The sequence below is a fragment of the Mastomys coucha genome, unplaced genomic scaffold (assembly GCF_008632895.1).
Source record: "Mastomys coucha isolate ucsf_1 unplaced genomic scaffold, UCSF_Mcou_1 pScaffold9, whole genome shotgun sequence".
NCBI classification, from domain to species: Eukaryota; Metazoa; Chordata; class Mammalia; order Rodentia; family Muridae; genus Mastomys; species Mastomys coucha.
Window position 1 is genome coordinate 44,640,761 of NW_022196915.1, and position 12,624 is coordinate 44,653,384.

Below are 12,624 nucleotides of genomic sequence, written 5' to 3' on the forward strand. Positions count from 1 at the left end.
GAAGATAAGGTTTAAGAAGTTTCTTTTTAACGGACCCATTTCCACGAGTTTAAAGCTTTAATCACTAAGAACTTTAAACTGCATCCAGTTTCCTGTAGGTAGCCGGGATCTTGCTCAAATTAAGTTTTTCTCCCTTCCCTTTTCCTCTAATAAGCATTCTGCCTGAATTGTAAATTAAGCGTGTTGTTTATTGCTGGTGCCGGTCTGAAAGCCTCTCAGGCGAAGACTGCTGGGTGTTCTGTGGGGAGCACTGAAGTCGTGTTTTAGATCCGAAACATCCGGGGCAGAAGCTCCTGGGGAAAATGACCCGAGTGGGGGAGCCGAAATCCCACTGGGGTGCCAGCTCTTCCATCCCTTGATTCCCAGCCTCTGCTTTTTAATTTCCACAGCGTGTAGCCTTGTGTGGGTTTCTTGAGTGGCTTTCTGAGTGAGTGTTTGCGTGTGCTTGCAAAAGCTGCAGGCTCCTTTTAAAGGGCATTCCGACGATTTCACGTTCCGAGCAGGGTACTTGTGACTCAGCACCCAAGGCTGCAGGCTCAGGTGGGGACTCTGCCCACTTTCATGCCTCCACACACGTGCCTGGCGGGGCACCTTCAGTGGTGCAGTGCTAAGTCAGCGAACACAGTTCTGCCTGGCGTTGGGGAGGAGGCGGGGTGTGTGGAATCTAGGTTTCCCCCTTACTTAAAAAAAAAAAAAATCGACAGTTTGGGCAAGCAGACTGTTGGAAGGAGTTAACTCCTGAATGAACCCACCTGACAACACTTAGACTAGGTCGTAAAACCAAGTCCTGTGGTGATTTTTCTTCCTCATGCCTTCATGCCAGATGTTGGACGAAATCTAAACTAGGTGTTTAGCTTCGTGGACTGTGGATGTTGCCCGGAGGAGAGGAGGGTGCAGGCCTGGATGAAGATAGTCCAGATTCTTGAGGCCCAGGGTTTCCCCCTTGGCTCACTATTGAGGCTGGGCTCAAAAGTGAACCCAGTCAATTCCCCCCACTGACTCGTGTCCCCTCCCTGCTTAAAAAAAAAAAAAAAAAAAAAACCAGAAAGTGTAGCTCATTGCTGCGACTATTCCTTCGAACACTAACCTAACTAATCTTACTATCTTCCCACCACCCCGTAAGTAAAAGCCGCTGGGGGCTGTCGCTGGGGAAGACTAAACTTTGCCGGAGTGCTTGTCTAGTTGGCCACCTTAAGGGCTGCTGCGACGGAGCCGGGTGTTTGGAGCAAGACAAGCAGCGGGAGGCCGGTGGTGGCGGGAAGCGAGTGGCCTAGGGTTCAGGGCAGCCCGCTTGATGCCCCGGCAGCTCGCTTGATGCCCGGGGCAGCTGGAGCCGGGTCCTCCCGCGCTCCGGGCCGGCAGGTGCGGGCTCAGCCCCCGGCCCCGCGTCGCTCTCGCTCCGCGCGGTCCTAAGAGCGCTCGGGTTCTAACTCCCTTTCCACGGTGCTCCTGTGCGCCCCTCGGTACTGCGGGGACCGCTGGGGTTCAGGGGAGGGAGGACAGGGGCCGACGCCCTTCTGGCCGCATGTAGGGTGTCGGACTTTTCTTTTTTGCCCCCGTTCAGTCTCCCTGCTTTCTCTTTGTGTGTGAGTTGCGGGTCTGGTGGCGCTGACAGCCGCCGCCCGAGGAAGCGCGGTGGTGGTGTGCGGTGTGGGAACCGCCGGGAGGTGCGCACCGCAGCCGGAGAGTTGGTGGCGGGGACCGAGGACAGACTGGAGGTTGGAACTGAGCTTCGCGGTCTCACGCAGGGTCCCTCCCCACCCCCTTCTTTCTGAAACGCGCAGCGGGGTTTGGGAGAGTCGTTGGGCTCCGCTGGGTCTGGGAGGTGGGTCAGGTGCCCCTGGCCAGGCGAGGCCACAGTCGCAGGGGAAGGGGTGGGGGTGGGGGTGACAAAGGGCCTCGCAGGCGGTGCAGGGGGTGGCATGCTATTGTTAACCACTAGCCCAGGGGGAGGCATCCGGATCTAGTCTTGCTGGAGCAGAAGGCCGGCTGCACTCGGAGCGTAGGGCTGCAGGGGCGCTGCGGCCAGCCAAAGCCACCTTTATTGTGTGAATTTCCCGGTCCCAACCCGGGGTGCTTCACCGCCTGGCCCAGGTCACTGGATAGCCCTCACACTCCGGACCCCTCCACGTACCTTCGCCCCCACCTCCCAGCTTTTCCTTCTTTCTTTTTAAAAAAATGCAGTAGTCACCTTTAAGATAGGACGTTTTCCACGCGCACTTGATACATCAGATACTGAGTGTCTGTGCTAGGATGCTAGGGCGGGGAGCGCGCGCGTTCAGGGGCCAGCGGACGAGGACTGCAGGTACCGCCCGCCGCAGAACCCAGACTATCAAACAAAAAGCCCCAATCTCCTCACCCCACCCCGATCCTAGAGGTTGGAGAATGTGTCGCCAAGGAAGTGACATCTCTACTTTCTGGTTCCGCACAGTGTGTGTGTGTGTGTGTGTGTGTGTGTGTGTGTGTGTGTTGTTGGTAGGAGGGAAGCGGAAGCCCCGGCCCATGCTGGGGACCCCCGGTGCAAGTATAGCAGGTCGGCCCGGTGTCTGCCGCGGGGGGAAGGGCGCTCCTGGCTCTTGGCGGTGCCACTCACCCTCGTTCGGATGGAGCTGAGTGGGCGGTTGTGCGCAGTGGGGGTGGGGAAGGAGGGTTATTTAAGTCTTTCATCCGGTTGCAGTGAGAAGCGGGCCCCCGGGGTGACAGCAGTGCCGCGGTCTCCCGCTGCTGCCGCTGCTGCGGCAGGTCCCAATATTAGCAACCTCTGCAGCGCCGTGCGTGCGCCGGGAGCTTCCGCGCCCTGCCTCCTCAGCCCCGCCCTCAGGCAGCTGCGGAGGCGCTAGGACCCGGCGGCGCGGAGCCGGGCGGGGCGGAGGGGCTGCGGGGCGCACCTGGCGCCCGCGCCGCCGCCGCTTCACCTTCCACCCCCTCCCCGCTGCCAGGGCCTCCGCGCCTCCTTGGCTCCTCCCGGGGGACCTCGTCTTCTCCCTGGGTTTCTAGAGTAGCTGTAGGTGGGGTGGGTTTACACCTCGATTAAAATAGAAGGTGCGTTTTCTACCTGAAAAGGAACGACAGAAGGAAACGTGCTGGGCCGGTGCTTTCTGCCGCCCCCGAGCCGCCGCAGGTGACTGCCGCTGCTGGCAAGCTCGGCGGGGCAAGGCTGAGGCCGTGCTGGGGACGTGGGGGTGGGGGTGGGGGTGAGGGAATCTCAGCGCTGCTGCGGTTGCAGCCCGGCCGGGGAGTTGAAGGTGGGACCTTAAGGAGCCCTTTGTTTTTTCTTGGGGGTGATGGGAGCCGGGAGCCGGGAGGAGGGGACCACGGGGTCCTGTCTCTTGAGTGATGACCTGGGAAGCAAGTGTGTGTTTTTCACTTGGAAGGGCTTTCTGTTCTGCCTGGCTGTTAAGACAACGGGCAGAAATTAAGTAGGCAATGCAGAGTAATGAAAAAAGTGAACGCTGGGCCTGTGGAAGCTGAAGTAGGCCTAGCTCCTGGTCTGGGGGTGGTGACCCAAGAGGCTTTAGAACTCTAGGTTGAAGCTCCTGCTGGTAAGCCATTGGAGGGGCAGGACCTGGCCTGTTAAAGGAGTAGGGTCTAGGTGGTACTAGGTGGGAGAAAGATAATGGCGCGACAATAATAATTAATAATAATAATAGTAATAATAATAAGTTAAACCTTATTTGCAGGGGCCTTGCAGAAAAAAAAACACCAAAATTCAACTCTTTGTGCTTTGGCTTTTCAGTTCTGTACAGGGCGAAGCCTTCATAATTAAGAGCTGCCTTTAAGCTTGCCAGAAAACTTGGATACCCATTCAACTGCCACTTCCCAAGGGAACCCAGTTTTGGTCAAGCTGGTTTAGGGATTCCTAGAGGCTCTGGAGCCCCAGGTGGCTACTGTGCATGGTCAGGAAGCTGTAGAAGAGAGGGCCTTAATCACCCTCTCCACCCACTTTTGAGACAGGGTCTTAAGTAGCACAGGGTAGCCCTGAATTACTAAGCTACCTGTCCACAGCTCCCAGATGCTAGGATTACAGGCCCGTGCCACCATGTCCAGTTTCACCTTTCTCTTTTGACAACCTCAGGCGATATTTCTCTGGAAAATCCAGACTGTTTCTTTTCTTCTCCCCATTTCCTTCCCAATGCCTCCTCAGTCTCTTCTTTCTCCTGTTCCTTCTCCAACATAGTTCCCAGAGTAACTATGACGCCCAGGCTAGCCTGGAATTCTTGAGCTCAAGCCCCTTCTGCCTCAGTGTGTGGAGTAGCTGGGCCACTGGCTACTCTGCTGTGCTGTTGTGTACTAAGGTCTTTGACAATTGCATATATTTATACAATGAATTTTGATCATATCTACCTCTTATTTCCCTCTTCTGATTTGCCCCTGGATGCTCCCAACAGGTCCCCTAACTTCATGGTGGTGGCTGTTGCTGCTGCTTCCTTCTTGTCTTTCTGAGCCTAGTTAGTCCGACCCATATCTGCACTTGGGTATGGGCTATCTAGTGAAGCCTGGGCAGTCTACCAGCTGCCACACCCTCAGAGAAAAATGACTCTTCCTCCATTAGCACTGTCACCTGCCAAAGTCTCCTCAGCTGGGTGTGGGGGGTTAGAATCCTCTCTCCCATTCATGCTGGGACATTGACCGGCTTAATCCCGTGCAAGTCTTGTGCATGTAACCTCAGGTGTTATGAGTTCATGAGGGTGACAGCCATGTCATGTCCAGAAGAGCATCTCACGGCACTCTTTTCTGTCTTCTGGCTCTTCCATATTATAGTCTACCCTCTCTTTCCAGGTGTTCTCTGAACTTTGGAGAGGGTGACAGTGATAGAGATGTCCCCTTTAGGGCTGAGCATCCGTAGTCACTTATTCTAAGCAATTTAATTAGGAGTCTCATCATTCACAGCTTCCCATTGCAAAGAAGCAGCTTTGGTTAAGAAACCAAAGTGAGAGAAGCATAGATCTTTGAGTACAGACATTTATATTTAAAGGGCAACTTGACAACATATAGTTTAGCAAAATCACAACAGTAGATTCCACCCCAGGGCCTGGGACAGGCTTTTGACTAGGTTTACAGTGTCCGCTATGAATTCTCTCCTGTGAATCGTGTCCTAAATCCAAGCAGAGAGAAGTTGGTTATTCCTATAATGGTTATACCACTATTGTACGGCTGGGCACCTGGCAGGTCTGTAGTGTAGCACAGAGGGAAATACCAATGATGTTTCTTCTCCAGTAGCCTGTATAACCCCTTCTGTCATCGTGACAACTAGCCAGCAGAATAGAAGTTTCCTGGTTGGTTTGAGGTCGAGTTCGCTATGTCCTGCAGCCAAATTGTGTGACAGTCAGGTTCTACCACTTTGTTATGGTGGTCAACGAAGCTGACAATCCTGGCTTTATATGTTTTTGTTGTTTGATCTAAAGAGGGCACAGGTTAGGGCTCCAGTTAGAGCTTCTGTCTGTCAGCTGTCCCATTTCCTATGGCTGGTTAATGACTCAACTCACGGTTAATGACACAACTGAACAGAACGAGACTGTCCTAGTCAGGGTTTCTATTCCTGCACAAACATCATGACCAAGAAGCAAGTTGGGGAGGAAAGGGTTTATTTGGCTTACTTCCACATTGCTGTTGATCACCAGAGGAAGTCAGGACTGGAACTCAAGCAGGTCAGGAAGCAGGAGCTGATGCAGAGGCCATGGAGGGATGTTCCTTGCTGGCTTGCCTCTCCTGGCTTGCTCAGCCTGCTCTCTTATAGAACCCAAGACTTCCAGCCCAGGGATGGCACCACCCACAAGGGGCACTACCCCCTTGATCACTAATTGAGAAAATGCCTCAAAGCTGGATCTCATGGAAGCACTTCCCCAACTGAAGCTCCCTTCTCTGTGGTAACTCCAGCCTGTGTCAAGTTGACACGAAAAACCAGCCAGTACAGAGACACTCCATGATTGATTATTGTTAGGTGGTCAGTGAGACTGGGAGGAGAGAGACCTAATCTGGGACTATTCCAGAAGAAGTGTGTGATCAGTGATCATTTGTTTTAACGGCCTCCATGAGACCCTGAGTGGTCCTTTTCTATAATGGTTCTCTATGGTGGAAGAAAGAGGACCTGCAACCCAGTTCTCATTCTCCACTGTGGCCTTTCTGAGCCCATGCCATCTAGGTTGTGTGTGCTAGATGAGAGAGGCCAAAATGTCAGTTTTAGGCCAACCCATTACTCTCCTTTTCCTCTTTCCTTCTTTTTATTCCCCTTTTTCTTCTCTCCTTGATCTTGAAACACCCCATCTCTATAGAACAGCCTCCCAGGTTGTCATTGATCTAGTACTGTCCCTGTTGGTTACTCAGCTTTGCACAGGTCAACAGATTAGTGTAAGCAGTGCTCTGACCTCAGTTGGAGGCACTTGCTTGGCACCAGCTGAGGGCTTGATCTGCTGGAGTGCAGACTTGTAGAGTTCACTGTGGGCAAGGTGGTACCAGGAATGATAAAGATTCCAGTCTGGAAGGGGTGGGGTCTGGTTACCCTGATGCCAGGTCTCCCTGACCTTACTAACACACTGGCGTTTTCTGGGTGTGGGAGAAGGACTGTGACTCACACATTTGGGTGTTCTGCTTGCCCTTGGGTTATGGGGGTAACCTCATAAAAATCTGGACTATTTTTTTTTTTTTTTGGACGTCCTTACTCTAACAGAGCTTCAGGGATATGGATAATGGTTTATGGTGATGAAGTATTTCCATTTGGGGTCACTGGGCCCTGCTTCTTGCTAGGAGACTTCCCCAGATTCATTTCAGATTTTTTTTTATGATACTCCCCTGACTTGCTCTCCTGTAACTGAGCAAACCACTGGTCTGTGTCCACCCGTTCTCCGCACATCTGCCTTCCACTTGCAAGCCACACTGGCACCATAGTTCTGTTCACTGTTCTTCTTCTCATTACAGCAGCCCCTTCCCTCTGTTAGCTTCACTCTTTACTGTGTCTAAAATGTTAAATGGAATATTCCAGAAATAATTCCAAAGTTTTAAACACCATTTACTATACTATCCGATACTGGTTCGATTTTTTATTAGTCATTAACCCTCTAGGGGGCTAATTTGTAAATTAAATTTTGTCATGAATATGTATGTACAGGATAGAACAGTATAAATAGGATTTGGGGTGCTGAGGCTTCAGGCATGCAAGGCATGTCTCTCCACAGATAATGAAGGACTACTACTGAGCAGGAGGCAGGGCCTACACTACATATTTCTCATATTTTATATTTAATAAGCAGCACGATGGTTGATATAGTCCCTCAATAATAGGTCACTGTCTAAAAGAGTAAAAGCATGTGTAGTTTAGCCATCTTATCAATAACTAGAAAAATTACAAAAATATTAATCTTTTCATCCCCATATTATGTAACAGTACTCTCAGAAGTTAAGTGTATAAAAATGGCAAGAAATTACAGATACCAAACCCTGAAAGTTAGAGCCAGCTGTGCAGTGTGCATAATATTCAAGGAAATAGGCCTTACAGTCTGATTGGTTTGAGGAAATTTCAATTGCCCTTTTGTACTCTGGGGCTGAAGGCATCGCAGTGCCCAGGACTGTCCTAAAGCCTGGAGAAGACAAGACTTCTCATGCTCAAGCCTTCTGGCTGTTACATGCCACTTGCTACAGTTATTACTACTATTCTTGCTATTCTTCAGGCCAGCCAGTCAGGTCGTTTTTGTGAAATCATATTCTCTGCTGGATCTGGCCAAGCTGTTGGTGGGTTATTAGTTCTCAGAGTTGCCTTGTGTGTAGAGGAGACAGATCATTGTGTGGCCTCTCAGAGGACAGGAATGGCTTTTAGTTTTATGGTTAACCCTTTCCTCATTGACCTCGTAAATTAAATTGCACAGACCTCAGAGTGGGTGAAATGTTTCCTGTAATTCATTTTATAGTGAAAGTAGGCATGAAGTAAGTCCTTATGCTGATCTCAGGATTTGCATGACCTTGATTAGGGTGTACTTTTGTGCGGGATACCAAGAAAAGAGTCTTGTACAAGTGGTCCTTAATAACTATTGAGTGTTCCAGTTTTGATTATTTTGAGTCATAAGGGTACAATGAAATAAAATGACTGCATCATAATGAAAGTATATTTTATGTTTAATAAATCTCAAGGAGATGTTGCCTCTTCAGTTTCCCCATTTGCCTTGTGAAGGTGGGAATGCTAGTCACATACTACTGGCTGGTGTCTGGTGGATGGCCCATGAAAGGTTTTTTTTTTTTTTTTTTTTTTTTTTTTTTGTGCATCTACAAGAACGAATGATACTATGTGTACAAGAATGAGTGATACCTATGTATATAAGAATGAGTGATCACCTTGCAACTGAGTCTCCTTCTAACTAAACTTTTTACTTTATTACATTTATGGAGTCAGAGTCATCATTGATAGCAGTCCAGTCTAGTCTATGAGAGTTGGAAAATTAATTGTTTTTTGTCCATATAAATGCTTTTTTCATTAGTCACAGGAGCCTTACTTTAGCACACATATAACATATTATATAACATATTTAATATACATACATTAATATATTAATATATTATATTACATAGCTCATATATACATTGATTTTACCAGACTTATCCTTTAAAATGTTTATATAGTTATTCTAAAAAATTTAAACATATATTAATATATGTCACTCATACTGTTACCATAGCCTTTTTTTCTCCTTTTTCTACACTCTTAGGAGTAAGTACACTTTCTCAATGACTGAAGATATTTTCAAAATAAATGGTATAAAATATTTGCTATACACTGACACAAGATCTACAAAAAGTGTAGCACTTTAATTTATAACCAAAGTGGGAGCGTGGCCAAGCACAGAATGATTAGCAGCATCTGTGTATCCTGCAGGATGATTATCTTAAAGCAACAGTAGACTCGGAGACTGGAGCTGCTCTTGTGTGACCATAAAATTCTGGATTGATGCCCAGCTTAGGTGTTGTTATTTTTAGTAAGGTAAGCAAGGCAAAAGAAGGAAGTGAAAGGGATCATTATATTGATTTGCTTTGGGGATAGGGTATTCTGTGCCTATTTTAATCAGGAGCATCTTTCTTTTTTTCTTTTTTGAACCAGCAATTTTCCCTCCATAATATTAGGGTGTTTTAATTGTTTAACTATTCTTTGAAGTTTAGACAAGAACAGAAAAAGAATCACTACCCTGTTTCAGCAGAGACATTTGAGGTGTGTGTTTGGTACTTTATAATTTTCAAATGTAGCTTGATAAGGTTATTTAATTGAGGGCTAGATCATTTTCCGCATAAGCTGGGGAAGGCTTTAATTAGCACCTCACACTATTATTTTTACACACATAAGATTATTCTCTGAATAGAATTTAAAAAAATCATTTGTGCATATGTACATATGTATGCACATATTCACACACATGCTATGTATACAATATACAAATTGTGAATGTGTTTATTTCTTACGGGCCCAGAGAACAGTAAGTGCAGATTCAAAGTACCCATATATAAATACTTAATTTTACATATATAAAATGGAAGTATGTCATTTCCTGCTCAAGTATTCTCTTAGCTCATTAGAATATATACATTGGTTCCATCAGACTTATCATTTAGAATGTTTATATAGTTATTCTAAAAATTTTAACTGTGTTAGTTACCATGTAAAATGTGCCCCACTGTGATAATTTAGTGTCTGACTATGATAAGATAGAGTTTAGCTGGAACTTCAGTTTTTTAAGGCAGAAGTCGTGTATTAAGTGCTCCAAGTCGGAAGCAGGGCCTGTTTCCTGACTGAAGCCCTTGGGAATGCTATGGCCCTAGGGAGATTGCTCTGGGCTCTAACTCTCCTGTCTGCTGTTTATCTCACAGGCATTCTGGAATTTATCAGTATAGCAGTGGGCCTGGTCAGCATCCGTGGTGTGGACAGTGGACTCTACCTCGGCATGAACGAGAAGGGGGAGCTGTATGGATCAGTAAGTAACCACAGCGCGTCGACCACTCCCATGCCCCGCCCTTGACTTGAGCTGTAGCTTTGCTAGGCTGAGTTAAGAGTCAGAAGGGAAATTGAGTCTGGAAGGTAAATGGGTTTTTACTTTCTGAGGCATGCTATTCCATTACAAAATTCTGTCTCTTCACTAGACCAAATTTGCCAAGAAAATGCTTTATTTACATGCCAAGCCATCTTTATTATCAAGTAAATAAAAATTCACAAGTGTGAAAAATCCATCTTCTTGTATTGAATGGGAGTTATTTTTGAAATGAATTGAAACGATCCCCAAGCTTTGCCAAGCATTGTAATTAAAACTAGAAATAGGCCGTGCAGTGAGAGTCTAAACCCTTTCTCTGAACAACACAAGATTTTCATTATGCAGGAGAGACAGAGGTGGAAATTATTGTCAGATAGTCTTGTATGTGAATAAGGGTCCAGCAGCAGCACTGTAATTATTTGCCAGCATTCTGAGTTTCCATTCCCCATTCTCACTTGCTATCCTCACTAGCTTGGGAGGTCCTTATGGTGGTGGAGTATTTGTTGTGACCTGCCAGTGGTTGGGAATTGTGCCTGATCCTGGGGAGTAGCTGTGAGTGATACCAAGTCCCTGGTTCTGCTCTGCTAAAGGGTGGTTGATTTAATCCTGTGCATCTCCCTAGTTTTCGTAGTGTTTCGTATATGTTTCGTAGGAACATATCACATGCTTGGAACACAGTCGGGGTTCAGGATTTTTGCTAAACATAGGAATATTGTTGACTGCTGGATCATTAGTTACTATTTGGAACAGTGTTCATCCATAAAGTTTTGAACAACAACAACAATAAAAACTTTAAGGTTTACATTATTGTGTACATTAAGATGTACTTATCGGTGATCAGGTGATCACTTAATCCAAGTTACTTGAACTATAAAAACTTGGATTAGTGCTTACAAAAGTCAGAATTTAGAGGAAGCTCAGATGAAGAAACATTCTGAAGCTCTCAGCTGAGAGTTGGGAAGGCAGTGTGGTCCTAGACACACCTCTTTATTAGCCGTATCCTAGTTTTGTTTTTAGATTTTTTTAAAAAACTTTTTTGTATAAGCCATATGCATGCAGTGACTTCAGAGGCCAGAAGAGGGCATCACATGCCCTGGGACTGGAGTTACAGATGGTTGTGAGCCACCTTGTGGGTTCTGGGAACAGAACCAACATGAGCCATCTCTCTAGCCCCCATATCCTGTTTTGTTTTTTTGTTTGGTTGTTTTGTTTTGCTTTGTTTTGTTGTTTTTTTAAGACAAGGTTTCTCCGTGTAGCCCTGGCTGTCCTGGAACTCACTCTGTAGATCAGGCTGGCCTAGATCTCAGAAATCCGCCTGCCTCTGCCTCCCAAGTGCTGGGATTAAAGGCACATGCCAATACTACCGGGTTCCATATCCTGTTTTAAAAATATGTATATACACACACAGTGCAAACTTTTATCCCAACATTACAAATGGCAAAATTATATCCTGTATAACTTGAATATATTACACATTTAAATGTTTTTAAAATTAATTTTTCAGCATACAGAAGAATGTTCCACTATTATATTTTTACACATGTGTTAAACTTTGCTTGTATTTTCCCCTTCATTACCCTTTCTTGTCTCTCCTTTTCCTTCTCCCTCTCTCTCTTTCCTCATGGAGTTCTCTTGTTTTCATGTCATGTACATACATGTGTGTAATAAGTACTATTGAATCTAGATATTGTGTGTAAGAGAAAGCACGCGATATTTGTCTTCTTTCCTCTGTATTATCTCCCTTCTGTGTCTCTATCCTTTTAGACTTCTTCCATCTCTGTCTGTCTGTCTGTCTGTCTGTCTTTTTCTCTATCTCACACACACTGATGTGTGTACATGCACACAATATACACATACTCACACAGACTCTATGTTCTGTGATCTTTGCCTAAGCCAACTTAGGCAAAGTTGGCTTATTTAGTTTAACGTGATTTTCAAGTTCATCTATTTTCCTATACATTTATTTAGCTATAAATTCATCTTTATGGCTGGATAAAACTCCATGTGAACACGTGCCACATTTGCTTTGTCCATGCATGTGTCGATGAAGCTGGTTTCTTATCTCAGATGCTGAGAACTCACACTATTTTTAATGTCATAGGATATAGGTTTTCCACTTTGGAAGAATTTTCCACTATAGGTTATTTGGTTTAGATATTTGAACACTTTTTGAAGTGCTTCTTGAAAGAGAGAATAAATGTTTGTTAAGTATAGAATTTAATTTGGCTTTATAAATCCAGGTCTTGACATATGTGAAATCACTTATTTTCTAAATGAATTTGCTGGTACTTTTTAAGTGCAAAGATAGATATGTTAGAGATAGATATAATATGTTTTAAAATAAAAATTTACAGAGTGATGTTCTCTATTTGACATGCTCTTTTTTTCCCCCATTTTAGACATGTAAGTGGATTTGATTAATTTAATCCCAGTTGAATACAACACAAAGCATTTTTTTGTATGTAGAACAGAAATACTGCCCTTCAGTGGATTGAACGGACTATAGGGTTACTTATTTTTTTTATTGTTATTTACTTTTTTAGAGACGGGGTCTCATTCTGTAGCTCAGGATAGTGTTGAACTCACGACACTCCTGCATTGTCTTCCCCAGCACTGAAATTAT

The 12,624-nt window shown here is 45.7% G+C and overlaps 1 protein-coding gene across 1 annotated transcript in view; it reads left to right on the forward strand.

Annotated features, from left to right (window-relative positions):
• Positions 1–12,624, forward strand: part of Fgf9 (fibroblast growth factor 9) — a 41,206-nt gene that overhangs the window by 1,385 nt on the left and 27,197 nt on the right. The window contains exon 2 of the mRNA XM_031361886.1: positions 9,844–9,947. Coding sequence (XP_031217746.1) covers positions 9,844–9,947 — 104 coding nt within the window. The remainder of the gene's footprint in view (positions 1–9,843; positions 9,948–12,624) is intronic.